The sequence below is a fragment of the Symphalangus syndactylus genome, chromosome 7 (assembly GCF_028878055.3).
Source record: "Symphalangus syndactylus isolate Jambi chromosome 7, NHGRI_mSymSyn1-v2.1_pri, whole genome shotgun sequence".
Taxonomy (NCBI): domain Eukaryota; kingdom Metazoa; phylum Chordata; class Mammalia; order Primates; family Hylobatidae; genus Symphalangus; species Symphalangus syndactylus.
The window spans coordinates 93,025,058-93,047,011 of record NC_072429.2 but is presented as its reverse complement, the minus strand read 5'-3'; the positions used below and the strand labels follow the sequence as shown (position 1 = coordinate 93,047,011).

The 21,954-nt window shown below is 39.5% G+C and overlaps 1 protein-coding gene across 5 annotated transcripts in view; it reads left to right on the top strand.

The window, feature by feature from the left end:
• The first annotated feature begins 445 nt into the window (after positions 1–445).
• RAD54B (RAD54 homolog B) overlaps positions 446–21,954 on the top strand; it is a 111,135-nt gene continuing 89,626 nt past the window's right edge. The window contains exons 1-3 of one of the 5 annotated variants that reach the window (XM_055286778.2): positions 446–602; positions 8,360–8,510; positions 17,700–17,868. In XM_055286778.2, coding sequence (XP_055142753.1) covers positions 8,376–8,510; positions 17,700–17,868 — 304 coding nt within the window. In that variant the 5' untranslated portion in view covers positions 446–602; positions 8,360–8,375. The remainder of the gene's footprint in view (positions 603–8,359; positions 8,511–17,699; positions 17,869–21,954) is intronic. The other 4 variants (XM_055286779.2, XM_063643453.1, XM_063643456.1 and 1 more) reach the window with 4 other exon arrangements.

Below are 21,954 nucleotides of genomic sequence, written 5' to 3'. Positions count from 1 at the left end.
TCATTGAATGATGTAACTTTCCTATTTAACATGCATTAATGCTTTTCCAAGTCCGGAGGCGCCTCCCCTTTTCTGAGAGCCTAATAATCACGTATTCATTTCTATATTCCCAGAACCTAACAAAGAGTTTGAAAATTATCCTGCAGGCAACACTAAGTCAATGTTTTTTCGGATGAATTAATAACCAATAGGATATTGTATACCTCTGCGATGCACGCATTTCTATTATCGCACACACCGAATCATACCGTATTTATTACTTATCCACGCAGATGGTGAGGTCTGTAGCCTCAGCATCTACACTGTGTCTGAAAGTACGTACTAAACCAGTTTTTTTTTTAATTGAACTGTAAACTTGAATCAAACTTGGAAGCATTTAAAGGCAAACGCAAAGATACATGCGCAGTGATGCAGTAGGGTCGTCCAATCAGAGTAGGGCAGGACAGGGCAGTGCAGCGGCTAGGTAGTGCGCACGCGCAGCGGGCTCGTCCGCGATTGGCTTCGCCGAGGCGGGATCCTTGAGCTTCTCCGGCGGTGAGGGGATCGCTGGTTACCAGAAGGGCTTCTTTGCAAGGCCAGTGGTTTCTGTCAGATTTTCGCCGGTGCGTCCTGCAGGGGGAAGCTCGGGAGGCTGCGACAGCCTGTAGGCTCGTGCGGGACAAAGCAGGGAGCAGGCCAACGAGGGAGGAGGGAGGGAGGGCGGCAGGAGCCACCGAAGTGGCCTCCTGCGGGCCTGCAGCTTTGGTCTGAAGTGCCAGGGACGCCCTGGCTGCTGGCCCTGGGGGGCTTGGAGCGAAGGGCGGGCGGTGGGGGTTTGGGGGTGTGCATTTGTGTGCGAGGGATGGTTCTGGGCAGTGGCCCCTGGGGCCGCCCCTGCGGTCGCTTCGCGCAGGCTCCTGTGGCGTTTGGGTCTCTTCCTCTCTCCTGCACTGGGAATCTCCTTCCCCAGGGCCAGGGGGTGAAGGCTCCGCGAGCGTCCTGGAGAGTGTCGGTACGCCTTCTTTAGGGGCTTTTACCTCTTCACTGGTCAGGTTTTTCTTGTATTTCCTTAAAACCTTTTAATCAATTACCTTATGGAAGATTTTCTAGGTAGGTACAGATGCTTCTCGACTTACTACGGGATTGAAAATATCCCAAGTCGAAAATGGATTTAAAACAGCTAACCTACTGAGTTACAGCTTGGCCTAGCCTACTTTTGTTATCAAAAAAATTATTTGCAGCTGTTTATTTTAGATTTGGGGGTACATGTGCAGGTTTGTTGCATCGGTATATTACGTGGTGCTGAGGTTTGGATACGATTGATCCTGTCACCCAGGTAGTGAGCATGTTACCCAATAGTTTTTGAACCCTTGCTCCTCCTTTCCTCCCCCATCTAGTTGTCTCCACTGTCTATTGTTGCCATCTTTATGTTCATGAATGCCCAATGTTTAGCTCCCATTTATAAGTGAGAACATGCAATACTTGATTTTCTGTTTCTGCTTTAATTCGCTTTGGATAATAGCCTTCAGCTGCACCCATGTTGCTGCAAAGGACATGATTTCATTCCTTTTTATGGCTGCGCTAGCCTACCTTAAACATGCTCAGAACACTTACCTTAATCTACAATTGGGCAAAATCATGAACACAGACGGTTGTGTGGTTACTTGTACAGTTTCTACTGAATGCTTATGGCTTTCTTAAAAGTCGAAGAATTCTAAGTGACACTGTCCTAAATTAGGAACCATCTATATAGCCGGAGTCTCAAAGGAGCAATTTAAGGCATGAAGTGAAATAATTACTACCGAATGTAGTTGGAGGTCGAAAAGCAGCAACAGCAGGGAGAGACTGTTGCTGGTTCTTGGTAGAGTTGGTTTACTTAAATTCTTGCATCCTAGACGTTTGATGGTTGCACATACCTCTCTTTAAATCCCAGACGAACCCAAAGATTCTGGTCATTGTCCTATATGTTGAACTACCCCTTCTCTATCTCCTTCACAAGACCTTCATCATTTCTACTCTCCAATAATACTAATTATAGATAGTAATATTACAGATAACATTGAGTGCTTACTGTGTGTCAAGTTTTGTTCTAAGTGCTTTACATATTTCATTTAATCCTCTCAACAGTCCGGTGTGTAAGTATGATTATGGCACCCCCTCTTAATGATGAGGAAACTGAGACACATGGAGCCAAAGTAAACTGTGCAAGACCATTAGGAAGTGTCAGTCCACATTTATATTCAGGCATTTGCTTTCAAAGTTGTGTTCTTATTTACCACAGTGTAGTGCCAAGTACTTGTGGCTATCTGGTGTATTGCAGTTGTCAGCTTGGCCTTACCATTTTACTTGGAAGGACTGAAGCTAATAGGTGTTATAGAAGTTGTAGCATCACATCAGGGCTACCAAATGGCTTTATTTCTAGGACCTGGGAAAAGGGCTCAGACAGCACTAATTAACTAATTTATTATGGACAGGACAATATGAACATACAGAACCAGTTTAAAAAGCTATAAGGGTGCAACGGTCTTTTGGGGGGAAATGTACTGATTTCTGCATTTTACTTTGAAATGTATCAACAAATTAAATGGCTTGATGGATGCCCAAGGTCATATGTAAATAGCAGAGTTAGGATTCTAGCCAGGCAGCCTGGCTGGCTCCAGAGTCAGTCTGTTTTCTTAACCACTGCTCTGTGCTGATGCTTGTATGCTTGCATTATCATTTTTATTAGTTTACAAAATAAATAGGATTGAAAAATCAGAAATCATATATTAGATGTAGAAGGGTTTAGGGTAGTAATTCTTCGCATTTAGTGTTGAAAGAAATTTTAGCATCTAGTTCGTTCTTTATTTTATAAATGAGAAAATTGGTGTCTAGAGAGTTAAATAGCTTCCCCAAAGTTAAGCATCCTTGAAATAGCAGAATCTGAACTACACTCTGGTTTCCTTAATTTCTACTGTTGATGTTTCTAACTTCTGTATTTTTTAAGTGCTCCTTTTAAAAAAGTGTCAGAATTTTCACAGTATTAAAGGGTAGTCTGACTAATGTATAGAACAGAACTCATTACATTTCGTGATGTGGACATCATATTTTTATTAATGCTATCTAGAATTTATTAGTTTAAGAAGGCTCATTATCTTATTTCAGTTGAGCTGTAGTCACTAAAATCTTTAGTTTTAAATTTCAGCTTCTATTGTTCTATTTCATTTGACCATTAAGTAACTGAGTCTAAATGCAAGGCCTAACATCCATGTCGTCTTGTGACAGTTACCGTTAATCAGTTTCAAACTTGTATCAATTATATATTTAGAGACCTGTAGTATTCTGCTTACCCATTATAAAAAGGAAATTAGTTTAATGAAGTTATTTTGGCATGACTTGTTTGGCCAGAATTCGTATTGACTTCTGGTATTGGTAAATACTGCTTCCAAAGCAGTCAAAAACCATCTGTTTTGTAATTTGCCTTAAGATTAAAGATTGTACTAATAGAGATCCATTTCGTCCTTGAATAAGAAACAGAAGAGAGTGATCTCTCCTATTCATTCCTCAAACTATGTAAAGGCTGGTTATATATCAAATATTTACATGTTTCATCATTTTAACATTGATGAAATTGGGAAATGTCTAACCATCAATGATAGTGTATCATGGTTTAATTGGCTACACTTTTTTTTCTTGGATACATAAAATAATGGTACATCTTACAATTTAAAAAATTTTTATTTTTAAAATTTTTATTTACTTTTAAAAATTTCTTTTATATGGACTAACAATCAAGAGTATGTCTTATAATTGATGGCATTTTAGATTTGATGAAATATGGTAATTTAAAAAAATCTAATTAATGATACTTTTCCCTATTACAAAGGTAACATTTTCATTGTAAAAAATTTGAGGCCGGGCGCGGTGGCTCACGCTTGTAATCCCAGCACTTTGGGAGGCCGAGGCGGGCGGATCACGAGGTCAGGAGATCGAGACCACGGTGAAACCCCGTCTCTACTAAAAAATACAAAAAATTAGCCGGGCGCGGTGGCGGGCGCCTGTAGTCCCAGCTACTCGGAGGCTGAGGCAGGAGAATGGCGTGAACCCGGGAGGCGGAGCTTGCAGTGAGCCGAGATTGCGCCACTGCACTCCAGCCCGGGTGACAGAGCGAGACTCTGTCTCAAAAAAAAAAAAAAAAAAAAAAAAAAATTTGAAATATACAGAAAATAACTCAGAATAGAATAAAAATTACTGGTATTCTAACCAGACCTAGAAATAATTAGGGTTAATGTTGTGGCATGTATTTTTCTAGTTTTTTTAAAAACGATTGTGTATTTTAATATATAACATGTATATTATATCTACTTTATAGCAGTACAATTTACAGTGTGCAGTTAGATGTGTACATTTTGATGTTTTCATATACAGATGTATATATACTCCTGTAACCATACTACAATCTTATATAGATTATTTCTATCACCTCAAACAGTTCTCTCATGCTCCTTTGCTTTCTAATCTTTTAAATGTACATACACACATTATCGTTTTTCTTTTTCTTTTCCTTTTTAAAAATTAGAATGAGGCTGGACATGTTTTGTGGCCATTTTTCCTTTGATTTATCAAAACATATTTCTCATGTCATTAAACATTTTTTTAAAGTATTGTTCTCCCCCGCCGCTGCCACCCATTAATGGTATCATTCACATAACAAATACTGAACTCCTTCTGTGTATTTGGTACTGGCGATATAGTGATGAATTGTACGTAAGATTTCATGCCTGAGTTAATAGCTCAGGGGGAATGATAGGGCAAATTTCATTGCAGTGTGAAAAGTGCTTGGGTAGTGCCTACACAGGAAGGTCCTCCAGTCCAGTCTTTGGGAGGAGATGAAGGGGGCTCATGGTTAAGACTCCTAGAGGATAAGGTAGAATTAATTAGGCAAAGAAAAGTGGGAAAAAGCATTCCCAACATTATATTATGGAAAGTTTGTTCAAAGCCTAGAGAAAAAGAGAAAAAGAGAACATGGCTAGCTTGGGGAATAGTACTGACTTGATTTTGGTGGTATATGAAGAGAGTGTGTTCTGTTGTGTGGGTGTACCATAATTTATCTTGTACTTCATTATGGACATTTGTTTCCCTTTTTCCCCCCTACTGTAATTGATACTAGCATCATTCTTCTTTTTTTTTTTTCTTCGTTTTCTTTGAGACAGAGTCTTGCTCTGTCACCCAGGCTGGAGTGCAGTGGTGCGATCTCGGCTTACTGCAACCTCTGCCTCCCAGGTTCAAGCGATTCTCATGCCTCAGCCTCCTGAGTAGCTGGGATTACAGGCGTGTACCACCACACTTGGCTAATTTTTTTTTTTTAGACGAAGTTTCGCCCTTGTTGCCGAGGCTGGAGTGCAATGGCTCTATCTCGGCTCACCACAACCTCTGCCTCCCGGGTTCAAGTGATTCTCCTGCCTCAGCCTCCTGAGTAGCTGGGATTACAGGCATGCGCCACCACGCCCGGCTAATTTTGTATTTTTAATAGACACAGGGTTTCTCCATGTTGGTCAGGCTGGTCTTGAACTCCTGACCTCAGGTGATCCACTCACCTTGGCCTCCCAAAGTGCTGGGATTACAGGTGTGAGCCACTGCACCTGGCCCCAAATTTTTATATTTTTAGTAGAGATGGGGTTTCGCCATGTTGGCCTGGCTGGTCTCAAACTCCCGACCTCAGGTGATCCACCTGCCTTGGCCTCCTGAAGTGCTGGGATTACATGCCACTGTGTCCTGCCCAGCTGATTATTCTTATACGTAGTTACTTAGTATTATCTCTGATAGTTCCTTAGGTTAAATTGCCAGAATTGGAATTTCTGGGTGAAACAGATAACGTTGGTAGTCATGTTCATCCTTGCTGATGGCTTATGTTAAATAGTGTTTTGTGGTGTTGATTTGAATTGGAATGCTTGCTACTATCCATTGCAGAAACATGATGTATGTATGTAATGTCCTTGTTTTCCATTTGTTCCCCTATCTAGTCCTAGTGGAAATAAGATTGAGCGAAAGTTGGGAAACCTGGTTCTAGTCTCTTGATTTATATTTTAAAAAATTCCACTGTTTTCAAATGAAATAGGATAGTAAAAACAAGTTGAATTATAAAAATACCTTTTAAATTGCCAGATTTCATTCATTCAAAATATTTGTTAGTGATGGTAATGTATCTGTCACTGTTGCCAGACACATTATAGTCATTAGTGGTGGAGAAAACAAGCATGAGATTGCCACCCTCATGTGGTTTATGGATTAGTGGAATAGAAAAAAGACAACATGTTTGATATTTGTATGTGAATTGTATTTCTTTACATTTTGAAATTTTTATTTAAATTGCTTTAAAGAAGATATGCTTATAGTATTATCAGAATGACATATACTTAAATTTACACCATTTGTATTAGTCTGTTCTCACACTGCTAATAAAGACATACTCAAGACTGGGTAATTTATAAAGGAAAGAGGTTTAATGGACTCACAGTTCCACATGGCTGGGGAGGCCTCACAATTATGGCGGAAGGCAAAGGAGAAGCAAGCCATGTCTTACATGGGAGCAGGCAAGAGAATTTGTGCAGGGGAACTCCCATTTATAAAACCATCGGATCTCGTGAGACTTATTCACTACCACGAGAATAGGCCCTGCCCTTGACATGGGGATTATTACAATTCAAGGTGAGATTGGGTGGGGTCACAGCCGAACCGTATCACCTTTCAATTTAAATCTTAAATTCTTTTCAATAGCCCTTGATGAAAAAAAAAATCTTACTAGCTATTGAACTTAGTTTCTTTTCCTTTTTTTTTAAAAAAAAAAAAAACAAGAGATGGGCTCTCTTGGGCTCAAGCGATCCTCCCACTTTGGCCTCCCAAAGTGCTGGGATTACAGATGTGGGCCACTTTGCCCAGCCTGAACTTGTTTTCTCAGGCTTATTCTCTTATGTTTTGTTTTTGTTTTTTCAGTTGAAGTCTTGCTGCTATGTTGCCCAGACTGGTTTTGAACTCCTGACCTCAAGGGATCCCCCTCACCTCAGCCTCCTGAGTAGCTGAGACTACAGGCATGCACCACCAAGCTCCTCTTATCTTTTTTTTTTTTTTTTTTTTTTTTTTGAGACAGAGTCTCGCTGTCGCCCAAGCTGGAGTTCAGTGGCGTGATCTGAGCTCACTGCAAGCTCCGCCTCCTGGGTTCATGCCATTCTCCTGCCTCAGCTTCCCGAGTAGCTGGGACCATAGGCGCCCGCCACCACGCCCGGCTAATTTTTGGTATTTTTTTTAGTAGAGATGTGGTTTCACTGTGTTAGCCAGGATGGTCTCAATCTCTTGACCTCGTGATCCGCCTGCCTCGGCCTCCCAAAGTGCTGGGATTACAGGCGTGAGCCACTGCCCTCGGCCTTTTTTTTTCTTTTAATTTTAATTTTTAATAGAGACGAAGCTCCTAGGTTCAAGGGATCCTCCCGCCTCATCCTCTCAAAGTACAGGGATTACAGGCATGAACCACTATGCCAGCCCCTTGTACCTTTTTACATATGTCATGGTTGTATTACCAAACCAAACTTGAGACGGCCTGCCTGGCACAGCAAAGCTGTCCACAGACATTGGGATTTGCAGCAAGAGAAAGGCATTTATTGCAGGGTGCCAAGCGAGGAAAAATGGGCAGCTGATGGTTAAGACCCAAACTCTGTGATGGCTTACATGTAACTATTTTTAAAGATGGGGAGGCAGAGGTTATAGGCAAAGTCATAAATCAATGCATCATTGATTTGGCCTAAAAAGGTGAGAAATCTTGAAGTGGGGGCTTAGGAGTCATAGATGTATTAAAAGATTCTCTGATTTGGGATTGGTTAAGGAAGTGAAGCTTTGTCTAAAAACTTGGGGTCAGCAGAAAGGAATGTTGAGCTCTGGCCTGTGGGTATGACTTCCTCCAGGCCCCTGAAGAAGAAATTTAGAACAAAGAATAGCAGTTAGAGTTCAGTCCTGTTTCCCCTAATCTGAGGTCTATATGCCAGTAGACAGTATTTTCCATTTGGTGGGGGTCTGGATTTCTGAAAAACAACTCAAGGACATATGTTAAGATGTTACCTTTAATTTCTAGAGGGAACCAAAGAGTTTGTCACTCTAACTTCCCTCACCATTATTTTAAGCTATTACCTTCTTGCTAATCATATTGCTCATATACTTCTCAGGGCTAGCTAAATGCCTGGAATTTCCTTTGAAGGAACTGAAGATTTTCCTTTGTTTCTATGCTTGGGGGCCCAGGCAGGCCCCTAAGAGGGGTTCCTGCTCCATCTCAGTTGTAGTTTTGAGCTATTTTTATATTTGGGGGTGATTGTAATTAGATTCATGGATAGTTACTGTTTTGGGTATTTTTCAGGTCACCACTGCTGAATATGAGACGATCTGCAGCACCAAGTCAGTTGCAGGGGAATTCCTTCAAAAAACCAAAATTTATACCTCCAGGAAGAAGTAATCCAGGTCTGAATGAAGAGATTACAAAACTGAATCCAGATATAAAATTATTTGAGGTAAGGCAAAAAAGGACTCATAATATAGATAATATAGAGAAGCATGTATGTTTAAGAAAATGCCATTTAAAGAGATAACAGTATTTTCTGCCTGTAGGAATTTTCAGTATCTCTGAAAACCTCTTCTAAAAACCTTGGAAATGAAGATTACATACTTTTTTTTAAAAAGGAATAACAGGCTGGGCACAGTGGCTCATGCCTATAATCCCAGTACCTTGGGAGGCGGAGGCAGGAGGATCACTTGGGCTAAGGATGTCAAGTCCTGCCTGGGTAACATAGTGAGACCCCATCTCTACAAAAAATAAAAATTTAGCAGGGTGTGGTGGTGTGCACCTGGAGTGTCTGCTACTCGGGAGGCTAAGGTGGGAGGATCACTTGAGCCTGGGAGGTCGAAGCTGCAGTGAGCTGTGATTGTGCCACTGCACTCCAGCCTGGGCAACACAGCAAGACCCTGTCTCATTCAATCAATCAATGGAATAAGATGTACTTGAGTCTATAAAATAAACTTTTGGTAATGGTAAGTAAGTACCTCTTTGAGGGAAGGGATGGAGATTCTATAAGTGAAAACTTCTTTAAGGTCATTTAAAGAGGAAAAAATACATAATGATTTATATCACTATCCCAAACATTTCTTCTCATTTTTATCTATAAAAAGTGAATACTGGCTGGGTGCGGTGGCTCATGCCTGTAATCCCAGCACTTTGGGAGGCCGAGACGGGCAGATCACCTGAGGTCAGGAGTTCGAGACCAGCCTGGTTAATTAACATGGTGAAACTCCGTCTCTACTAAAAATACAAAAACCAGCCGGGCATGGTGGCGCGTGCCTATAATCCCAGCTACTCTGGAGGTTGAGGCAGGAGAATTGCCGGAACCTGGGAGGTGGAGGTTATAGTGAGCTGAGATGATGCCACTGCACTCCAGCCTGGGTGACAGAGCAAGACTCCGTCCCCCACCACCCAAAAAAAAAAAAAGTGAATACTGAAAGCAGTCTTAACATGTCTCATTTACTATTAGAAAAAGGATTGTTTTGGTCTTAGGTCTAAGATCAAAGGTGTTAGTATATATGAAAGGTATATAAAGTAGGCATATAAAATGGAGAATTCATACTACCTACTACTCTGCAATTCCCTGATCCTTTTGTGTTATAGGGATTAAAGTCTATTAATTTTTTCCCTCTTCCTTTTTATTGTGATTAAGCATATGTAACATAAAATTTGCCACGTTACCATTTTTAAGTGTACAATTAAGTGGCATTAATGACTTTCACACTGTTGTGCAACCATCGCCACAATCTGTTTCCAAAATGTTTTCATTACCCCAAACAGAAACTCTGTACCCATTAAACATTAACTCCCCATTCTCTCCAATCAGCCCCTGATAACCACTATTCTACTTTTTGTCTCTATAAATCTGACTGCCCTAGGTACCTTATGGAAGTAGAATCATACAATATTTGTCCTTTTGTGTTTGGCTTATTTCCCTTAGCATAATGTTTTCAAGGTTCATCCATGTTGCAGCGTGTATCAGAACTTAATTTTTTTGTATGGTTGAATAATCATTATATGGTTTTACCACATTATGTTTATCCATCCACTCATCTATTTGATGCATGCTTGGGCAGTTTCCACCTTTTTGCTATGGTGAATAATGCTGCTATGAACATTGGCATCCAAGTTTCTGTTTGTGTTCCTGTTTTAGTTCTTTTGGGTTATAACTAGAAATGGATTTGCTGAGTAATATGGTAATCCTGTGTTTAGCTTTCTGAGGAACTATCAAACTGTTTTTCGTAGCTGTACCATTTTACATCTTCAACAGGAATGTGTAATGGTTGTAGCATCTACATCCTCAGGAATACTTGTTATTTTCCATTTAAAAAAATTTTTTATTATTGGCATCTCGGTAGTTGTGAAGTTGTATTTCACTGTGGTTCTGATTTGTATTTCCTTAATGACTAGTGATGCTGAGCATCTTTTCATGTGCTTATTGGCCATTTGTATATCTTTGCAAAAATGTCTATTTAAGGTCTTTGCCTGGTTTTTAATGTTGTCTTTTTTTTTTGCTGAAAAAACCTTCTAATTTTTGACTCTGCTTTTTTTGGTGTGTATGTGTTTGTTTTATCCTATATTTCTTTCCCAAGCAGATTGTTTAGCACTTACCAATGTAAAAATTCTGGCACACTGTAAGGAGAAAACATAGGCTTTTGTTTTCTTAATAAGGTTTCTTTCTTTCTTTCCTTTTTAAAATACAGCTTTATTTAGGTATCGATAGAGTTTAGATATTTGTCCCTTCAGAATCTCATGTTGAAACGTGACCTCCAGTGTTTGAGGTTGGCCTAATGGGAGATATTTGGGTCATGAGGGATGGATCCTTCATGAATGGCTTGGTGCTGTCTTCATGGTAATGAGTGAGTTTTCGCTCTGAGTCCATGTGATATCTGGTTGTTTAAAAAGAATACGGCATCTCCCCCCTCCCTCTTTTGCTCTCCCTCTTCCGATTGAGACACAGGTTCCCCCTTTACTTTCTGCCCTGATTATAAGCTTCTGGAGGCCCTCATCAGAAACGGAAGCTGGCACCATGCTTCCTATACAGCCTGCAGAACTGTGAGCCAAAATAAACCTCTTTTCTTTATAAATTACCCAGTCTCAGGTATTCCTTTATAGCAATGCAAACAGACTAATACAGATATAATTTAAATACCATACAGTCTACTTACTACAACTCAGTGGTTTTTAGTATATTCACAGAATTGTGCAGCCATCTCCACAATCAATTTTAGAACATTTTCATGACACCAAAAATAAACTTTTTATCAGTAATTTATTTCTTATTGCTGAAATATCAGTTTTCTCTTGCTGCTGAAACAAATTACCACAAATCTAATGGCTTAAAACAACACAAATGAATTATCTTATAGTTCTGTAGGTCAAAAGTTCAACACAGATCTAAGATCAAGGTGTTGGCAAGGCTACATTCATTTCTGGAGATTTTAGGCGAAATCTGTTCCCTGGCTTTTTCCAGCTTTTCCAGGTCACCACGTTCCTTGGCTCATGGCCCCCTTCTTCCGTCTTCACAGCCAGGGAAGCACGTTTGAGTTCTCACGTTTCCTTCTCTTTGGTTTTCTGCAGCTAGAACTCATTTGATTAGGTTAGGCCCACCTGGGTAATCCAGGATCATCTCTCCATTTCAAGGTCCTGGTCCTTAATCACATCTGCAAAGTCCTTTTTACCACATAACAATACATTCACAGATTCTGGGAATTAGGGTGTGGACATCTTTGGGAGCCGTTATTCTGCCTGCCACACTGAATAATCTGTTGTTTTAATATACCACATTTTATTTATCTATTCATTAGTTAATGGTCATTTGGGTTGTTTCCACTTTTTAGCAATTATGAGTAATATGAATGTTTGTGTACAAATTTTTGTGTGGATATGTGTTTTCATTTCTCTCTTTTTTCTTTCTTTCTTTTTTTTTTTGAGATAGGGTCTTGATGATGGCACCATCATGGCTCACTGCAGCCTCCACCTACTAGGCTCAAGTGATCCTCCCACCTCTGTCTCTTAAGTAGCTGGGACCACAGGCATGTGCCATCATACCTGGCTAATTTTTAAATTTTTTATAGAGATGGGGTCTGCCTATGTTGCCCAGGCTGGTCTCTAAGTCCTGAGCTCAAGCAGTCCTCTCCTCAGCCCCCCAAAGTGTTGGAATTACAGATATGAGCCACCATACTTGGCCATGTTTTCATTTCTTTTGAGTGTATTCCTAGGAGTAGAATTGCTGGATCACATGATAATTCTATGTTTAACCTCTTAATGAACTGACAGACTCTTTTCCAAGCTGACTGCACCGTTTTCATTCTTACCATCATTGTATGAAGGTTTTAATTTTTCCATATCCCTACCAACACTTACTATCTTTTTGATTATGGCCATACTAGTGGGTGAAGTAGTACCTCATTGTGGTTTTGCTTTGTGTTTCTCTGATAGCTGATATGGAGCACTTTTATGTGTGCTTATTACCCATTTGTGTATCTCTTTGGAGAACTGTCTTTTTTTTTTTTTTTTTTTTTTTTTTTTTAAGGCGAAGTCTCGCTCTGTCGCCCAGGCTAGAGTGAGCCACTGTGCCCAGACAATATTTATTTATTTATGTATTTATTTATTTATTTATTTTTGAGATGGAGTCTTGCTCTGTCACCCAGGCTGGAGTACAGTGGCATGATCCTGGCTCACTGCAACCTCTGCCTCCCGGGTTCAAGCGATTCTCCTGTCTTAGCCTCTGGAGTAGTTGGGACTAAAGGCGCCTGCTGCCACGCCTAGCTAATTTTTGTATTTTCAGTAGAGTTGAGGTTTCACCATGTTGGCCAGGTTGGTCATGAACTCCTGATCTCAGGTTATTTGCCTGCCTTGGTGTCCCAAAGTGTTGGGATTACAGGCGTGAGCCACCACGCCTGGCCAAGATTTGTTTTTTGATGTAGTGTCTAAGGACTAATTCTAGGCAAAAACACTGATTTACTATTTTTTTCTTTTAATTCTATAAATAAATTAAATAGTTATTTTACTTTTTAAAACTGAAGTGGGCATTTTTGAAGTTATACAGCAATTTTAAGCAAGGTAACATGAGAAGCCTAAAAGTATTAGGCTTAGCAGTCAACTCCGCCATCTTTTTACTTTGTCTGTTACATTCTTAACTTTTTGTTTTTAAATTATTTCTTATCTTAGGCTGAATTAACCTATAGTGAAAAAGTATTGCTTTGGTGACTTCAGTGGTTTTTACTTGATTGGTCTGATAAATACAAAATCTGGAACAAACTAAACATCAAAAGAAATATACTAATGGATTATAACCCATTGAATAATACAGGAGTCAGAATCCATACTAATATATGTAAATAAATGAATAAATAAATAAATGAAGATTAAACTCTTCCTTACAGTGGAATGCTAAAGCATAGAAATAGAAGTAATGATGGTGTTAGAGAGTCTCAATGGATGCCAAAACTAGTGGGTAAATGTTCAATGAGGAAGTAGGATATTTGAATATACTCAAGTATCTCCTCACAACATACTTAAAAAAATTACAAAGGGAAAAATACTTTGGCAGACACCACCTTAATCAGTGATCAAAGTTAATACCTCTAGTAATGGAACAAACCAATATTATGTGCCTCCTAATATGATGAACTGTTGTATTCTTGCCCCAAATTCACAATCTGAAACTAATCATAGGGAAACATCAGACAAATCCAGATTGAGGGATATTCAGCAAAATAACTGGCCTTATTTTGAAATTTTGAAATTTCAAGACCAGAAATGATGAATAAAGTTAGAGATTAAAGGAAACTAAAGGAACATACTGACTAGGTGTAATGTGTGGTGTAGGATTGGATCCTGATTTGGGGAAAAATCTATAACAGACATTATTGGGATAAGTGACCAAATTTGAATATAGATGGTGGATTAGATACTGGTATTATACCAGTGTTAAATGATCAACTTTGATAATTTTACTGTGATTATGGAAGAGAGTCTTTGGAAACACACCTTGAAATATTTAGAGGCGAAGGAGCATAGTGTCTGCAGTTTACTCTCACGTGTGTTTGTACACACATACACAGAAAGAGCAAAGGGGGAGAGGGAAACGGAAGAAAATGTAAAACAATGGTTAATATGGGTAAAGGTATATAGGAATACTATTTTTGGAATGTTTCCATGAGTTTGAAATTATATGAAAATAAAATATTTCAAAAAAGAAAATTTGTGACCTTCATTAGTTGACTTACTTTAAAATCTAATCAGATATAAAAAATAAAAAAAGATTATCAGGTTTTTTTTTGGAAACTTTATTTACTAACCATGAAATTTATTAAGATGAGTATTTATGGCTGGGTGCGGCGGCTCATGCCTGTAATCCCAGCACTTTGGGAGGCTGAGGCAGGCGGATCACCTGAGGTCAGGAGTTCGAGACCAGCCTCAACATGGGGAAACCCCGTCTCTACTAAAAATAGAAAATTAGCTGGGTGTGGTGGTGCATGCCTGTAATCTCAGCTACTTGGGAGGCTGAGGCAGGAGAATTGCTTGAACCTGGGAGGCGGAGGTTGCAGTGAGCTGAGATTGCGCCATTGCACTCCAGCTTGGGCAACAAGAGCAAAACTCCGTCTCAAAAAAAAAAAAAAAAAAAGATGAGTATTTATAATAACATGACAACTTTGCCTATTATTGTTTCTATGTAAAAAAAATTCAACCATGTACTACTGTGGTAGACAGAAAAAATGGCCCTTTAAACATGTTCATGTCCTAATCACTGGAATCTGTGTTACCTTACATGGCAAAAGAGACTTTGCTGACGTGATTAATGTTAAGGACCTGGAGATGGGGAGGTTACCCTGGGTGATATGAGTGGGCCCAATATAATCATAAGTGTCCTTAGAAGTGGAAGAGAGAGAGGGAAGAGGATCAGAGAAAGAGATGGTGATTAGAGAAGCAGGGGCAGAGAGATGTAACATAGCTGACTTTGAATATGGAGGAAGAGGGCTAAGCCAAAGAATTTGGGTGGCTTCTAGGATTTTGAAAAGACAAGGAAATATATTCTCTCCTGGAGCATCCAGAAAGGAACGCAGCCCTGGTGATAACTTTGAATTTAACGCAGTAAGACCTAAGTCTGTGTTCTAACTTACGAAACTATAAAATGATAAATTTGTGTTGTTCTATGCCACCAAATTTCTGGTAATTTGAGAGAGCAGCAATAGAAAACCCATACATATACAAAAAAAAAGGGAAAATAGTACATAGTGAACTTCCTTGTCCATATTACCTAATTTCAACAATTGAAAATTTATGACTGATCTTATTTTTATTTTTATTTTCTGAGGCAGGGTCTGGCTTGTTGCCCAGGCTGGAGTACAGTGGTGTGATCTCAGCTTGCCTGCAGCCTTGGCCTCCTGGCCTCAAGCCATCCTCCCACCTCAGCGTTCGAAGTAGCTGGGACTACCGGAACACCCCACCGTGCCTGGCTAATTTTTGTTTTTTTTGTAGAGACTGAGTTTCACTATGTTGCCCAGGCTGGTCTCAAACTCCTGAGCTCAAGGGATCTGCTTGCCTTGGCCTCCCAAAGTGCTGGGATTACAGGTGTGAGCCACCATGCCTGGCCGTGACTGATCTTGTTTCACCTTTTTTTTTTTTTTTTGAGACGGAGTCTCGCTCTGTCGCCCAGGCTGGAGTGCAGTGGCGCAATCTCGGCTCACTGCAAGCTCCGCCTCCTGGGTTCACGCCGTTTTCCTGCCTCAGCCTCTCCGAGTAGCTGGGACTACGGGCACCCGCCACCACGCCCGGCTAATTTTTTGTATTTTTTTTTAGTGGAGACGGGGTTTCACCGTGGTCTCGATCTCCTGACCTCGTGATCTGCCCTCCTCGGCCTCCCAAAGTGCTGGGATTACACGCATGAGCCACCACGCCCGGCCGGCTTGTTTCATCTTTTTTTTTTGAGACGGAGTCTAGCTCTGTTGCCCAGGCTGGAGTGCAGTGGCGCAATCTCGGCTCACTGCAAGCTCCGCCTCCTGGGTTCACCCCATTCTCCTGCCTCAGCCTCCAGAGTAGCTGGGACTACAGACACCTGCCACCACGCCCAGCTTATTTTTTGTATTTTTAGTAGAGATCAGGTTTCACCGTGTTAGCCAGGTTGGTCTCCATCTCCTGACCTCGTGATCTGCCTGCCTCGGCCTCCCAAAGTGCTGGGATTACAGGTGTGAGCCACTGCGCCCGGCCTAATTTTTTATTTTTTTGAGACAGGGTCTTGTTCTGTCGCCCAGGCTGGAGTACACTGGTGCGTTCTTGGCTCACTGCAACCTCTGCCTCCTGGGTTCAAGCGATTCTCCCGAGCAGCTGGGATTACAGGTGTGCACCACTGTGTCTGGCTAATTTTTGTTTTTTTTTTTAGTAGAGACGGAGTTTCACCATGTCGGCCAGGCTGGTCTTGAACTCCCGACCTCAAGTGATCCGCCTGCCTTGGCCTCCCAAGGTGCTGGGATTACTGGCGTGAGCCACTGTGCCCGGCCTCTTGTTCCATCTTTACTTTTCCACTCCAGTTTGAGTCCCTCCCTTCTTATTTTGATGCAAATTCCAGGAATATGTTTTCATTTGTAAATTTTTAGAATATGTCTCTAAAATATAAGCGCTTTTTAAGGTCGGGTACAGTGGCTCACCCCTGTAATCTTAGCACTTTGGGAGGCCTAGGCAGGAAGATTGCTTGAGGCCAGGAGTTCAAGACCAGCCTGGGCAACATAGACCCCATCTCTACAGAAAATAAAAAACATTAGCTGGGTATGGTGGCACATGCTTGTAGTTCCAGCTACTAGGGAGGCTGAGGTGGGAGGATCCCTTGGGCCCAGGAGTTGAAGGCTGCAATGAGCTATGGTCGTGACACTGCACTCTTCAGCCTGGGTACCAGACTGAGACCCCATCTCTTAAAAAAAGAGGTAGGGGCTCGTTAAAAAAACCCAACATAGTGACATTACCATTATCTCACCTAAAAATATGTAAGTATTGATTTTAGTATTGAGAAATTTAACAAGAAAAAGAGCATTTTACTATGAGAATGGCATGTTATGATTTGTTTAAAAACTTCTGATATGTTTAAAATATACTATAATTATAAGCATAATTTTTCATTCTGTCATATCGTTCAGTTTTAATAGCATAATTTAAAATAGCTCTAAAAACAAGCAATAAAAATTAGATTTTAATTAATTAGTTAAATTTTTTTTTGAGATGGAGTCTCGCTCTGTTGCCCAGGCTGGAATGCAGTGGTACAATCTTGGCTCACTGCAACCTCCGCCTCCTGAGTTCAAGCGATTCTCCTGCCTCAATCTCCCGAGTAGCTGGGATAACAGGCACTTGCTACCACGCCAGGCTAATTTTTGTATTTTTAGTAGAGACAGTGTTTCACCCTGTTGGCCAGGCTGGTCTCAAACTCCTGACCTCAAGTGATTCACCCGCCTCGGCCTCCCAAAGTGTTGGGATTACAGGCATGAGCCACCATGCCTGGCAGATATTAATTTATTTTTAAATATCTAGTTCTCATTTATATATATAACTGGTAGCTCATGTTTTAAATTAGAATCTTTAATGTAAAAATACAGAAAATACAGAAAATTAGGCTTGATTTCTGATTTAAATATGTATTTGTTTCTTTTAGGGTGCTGCAAATAATAACACCTTTCTCCCATCACAAAATGATCCTAGAATATGCAGTTTAAATCTGCCTAGTGAAGAAAGTACTAGAGAAATTAATTACAGAGATAATTGCAGTGGAAAATATTGTTTTGAAGCACCTACACTGGCAACATTAGATCCACCTCATACAGGTAAGACTGCTTTTTATTTATAAGGTTTATGCTTGACCGATAGTATTATAGTATTCTTTAAATGATGATTGAAGAATGAATATGTTATATTAGAAAATTGTTGATGTAATACCACTACATTGTTGGTAGTTCAGGTTTTTTGTTGTCGTAATTTATCTTTAGTGATTGGATTAATAACTGTGTGATTAAAGTGTGCTTTATAGTAGATGTATGCTTAAGACTGTTTATTATAAACTTGGTCAAATGTGATCTTTTCCTCAAGAACCAAGATTGTGTTTAAAGATAGGATTTATACATTTTTTTCTAAAAAGCATGTTAATTGGACTAAAATTGGAGAGTTGAACTTGAAATTAGTTACTTGTTAATTCATTAGAGTCTGGAGTACTTCAAATCAGAGTTGAATTATTAAGATACATACTTGCATGAAAACCAAGCATTTAACAAATGCTCCATCCCTCTATTGTTGAACTGAGTTAAAATAATGATTATGGTTCCTTTTGTATATGTAAGAGATCACTATTAGGTAACTAAAAAAAATAATTAAGATGGTTCATAGATGTTTATTTGGCCTTGTGAAAGCCATCATTAGACTGTATTTTTCCAAATTACATTTTATTCATGTTTTGGTTGAATGAACAGATTGAGCCAGCCGGCCCCATCTGTTGGCCTACAGAATAGTAACTGCCATCCTTATGATACCAGTGCAAATCAACAAAGTGCCCTAAGCACTTAACCATTTTGAAGGAAGTTCTTGGACTTTCTGATGATTAATGAATTTTACCTGTGAATGGGTTTGTATCTTGTTGGGACAGAAAGGAATTCTGTATTTACCTAACTGGCCATTATCTTGATGCCATTTATGTGCTCCTCATAACTTTTCAAAAGCTGTGACTGGTGTCAGAACAAGGTCGAGAAAGACTTTTTGAGCTGATTCAGTATAGGAAGATCCCTAGGAACAGCTCTGGGCATGGCAATTTAGCTGCTGCTCTATCTTACTGACTTGCTCTCCCTTCTTTCCTCCCTATTTTCTCCACTTCCTCCTTCCTTGCTTCCATCCCTGTTAGGTGACTATTCTGTTTTCCCAGGTTTTCTTTTCTACTTTAAGCCCGAGGTAGATAATGATCCATGTATGCCCAGTTCTTTTCTAATTTCTTCATCAGAAAATGACATTTAGACTCTGGAATATAATACCTTTTATGTTACTAATCTTGGGCTTTATTTGTGTTCTACTATAGTTTCTCATTCTCTTCCCTGCTAAATTTGAGAAGGGAGTTAAGAGTTAAGATAAAATAAAGAGGGAGTTAATTTACTCAACTCCTAATCCCTTAATGCTTTCTCTGATTAGTACAGTCAGTGGACTGAAGAACCTGTGCCAACCTCCTGATACCCTCCTGTTTCTTGTTCAGAAAGAGGTTAAATTGGGGAAAAGAGCTTTGTGAGAAATGTTTTGTTCTCTATGGTGGATTGTTGGAGAGGGATGTAGTATATAGAAAAGCATAGAGATGAGAGACCTGTTTAGTATCCACTCACCCTTTCACATCTTTTTCATTCTAGATCTAATCCACCTTGAAATGAGCTACAAATCTGTATGTCCCAGTTAAATAAAATATGTCATTTTCCCCATCACCTTTTTATTTTGAAATATGCCTACATACTCTCAAGTTGAAAGAATGATTCAGTTAACATCCTAAACTCACCAGTTACTAACATTTTGCCTCATTTGTGTGCTTTCTTTCTTTTTCTCTATGTAGATGCACTCCCCTCAACCTTTTGAAAATAAGTTGCATATATCATGCCACTTTACCTCTAGCCACTTAAGCATGTATTTCTTGAAATAAATGTTTTCTCCTGCATAACCACACATTGTTATTATACCAAACAGGATTAATAGTAATTCGTAATATTTAATTCATTGTTAATGTCATTTTTGCTTAAGCTAGTTTCAGTTTAGTTTCTCTTTCAACTGAAAGAGCCCTGATAAGTACATTTTCACTTTCTTGAATTCACGGGACACTTTGAGTCTCTTCATAACACTACGTGTTTACAGATAATATTCTTTGTGTGAGAATGAAGATGTAGGTCTACCACTAATGACTTCCCCCAAAGCTTAGGGAATGTGATTTCTTTAGGGGTGTGGTAGAACGGCCATAGGGCCCACTTCTATCTTCTTTGATCCAAGCTCCACAGGTGTTTCTTTTCATGAACAATCTAGTTCAGTACTTTTGAGCCTGGGCTTTCAAAAACCAAATTCTGGGAGAGGGGAAATGTAGTGGCTTGAATTGTGTCTCCTAAAGATATATGTTAAAGTCCTAAGCCTTGGTACCTATGAATGTGACCTTATTTGGAAATAGGGTCTTTGCAGATGTAATCAAGATAAAGTCATACTGGATTAAGATAGACCCTAAATTTAATGACTGGTGTCCTTATGAAGAAAGAGATGGAAACACAGAGGGAAAAAGACCACGTGATGGTGGAAGCAGAGATTGGAATAACCACCCATGATGCTGGCAACCACCGGGGGCTAGAAAGAAGCCAAGAAAGATTCTCCCTTAGAACCTTCAGAGAGAGCATGGCCCTGTGTCACCTTGATTTTGGACTTCTGGTTTCCAGACTGTGAGAGAATAAATTCTGCTGTTTAAAGCCACCCAGTTTGTTATAGGAGTCTCAGAAATGACTACAGGAAGCCCCAGATCTCTTGGATATTCAGAGCTATATAGTTTCTTTAGAAAAAGAGAAAGATTTTATTCTTTCTGATTCCTTCTCATTCTGAAGAACTGTGAGAGGAGACTGTGCCATCTTCTGTTTTCTGTTTACCTGAATCTCCTTCACAAAACTGTGACATGCAAAGGCAGGAACGTTCTCTTGTTAAGGTTTTAAATCAAAGTATATAGATTTAAAAATGTTTTGTGACTGAATGAAGAGATCCTGAGAAACTTACAGTTTTCTCTAGTTGAGTCTCTTGGCTGTCTTTGGCTTCAGAGTGCTTCAGGGAAGTCAAGTAGCCACAAAGAGGCTACTGGAACATTATAGTTTGTAGGCTCTGGTAATATTTGAGAGAATAATTTCACAAGTGTTTTGGAATAGAAGTCATGCTGTAATGGATATGTGATGAATGCAAATAGGCCAGTGGAGGAAGTGAATGCGAGTAAAGTATGTAAATAAAGTTTGTAAGTAAATAAATAAATTCGGTAGTGAAGGAAGTAGTATCTCAAGGAATGGTAGAGGGCTAGAGAGTTTTGTTGTGTTTTTGTTTTAAGGTAGTATGTTGTAGGCTGAGAGGAAAAAAGGTAGTGAAGAGTGGAAGATTAAAGGTGTAACGGGAGTGATAAAAATCTTTCCCCAGTGGAGAAGTTAGCTAAATGTTTCTTAAGTGGGTCTTAGGTCCTTGGAGATGGTTGGACATATTCTCAAGGGTTTATAAATTCTCAGATAAGTTAGACTTTTGTGTTTTCTTTTAAATGATATGAATAAAAGTGTATACGCTCGTGCTAGATCTTTTGGATAGCTGCCTTATAATTGAGTGCCATTACATGATTTTATGCCTGCAGATGAGAACAAGTAGACAAATGTATAAGTGGTATACTTTTGCTAAATGAAGGTTTCCCATATTCAAATAGGGATGGTGAATGAATTAAGCCATCTCATCCCCTATTGGATAAAAGGCTTGTTAAACACAAAAGATGTGTGTCAAATCTGTTGGTATCATATTTATATTGTAATTAGCAGTTTAATCTTAGCAAAATATTACTCTCATGAAACTAATATATTTTAAAATATTTTATTGGTTTTATTTGTATTCATAAATGTTTGTTTTTTTATTGTGATAAAATATAACATACAATTCACCATTTTAATCATTTTAAAGTATACAACTAAGTGGCATTTAGCATATTTACAATGCTGTACAACTGTCACTTCTATCTAGTTCCAGAACATTTTTCTCTAAAAAGAAACCCCAGATCAATTAAACAGTCACTCTCTTTCTCTCCTCTCTTTCCAGCCCCTGGCAACCACTAATTTGCTTTCTGTCTCTATGGATTTACCTATTCTGGATATGCGATGTAAAGAGAATCATACAATATGTAA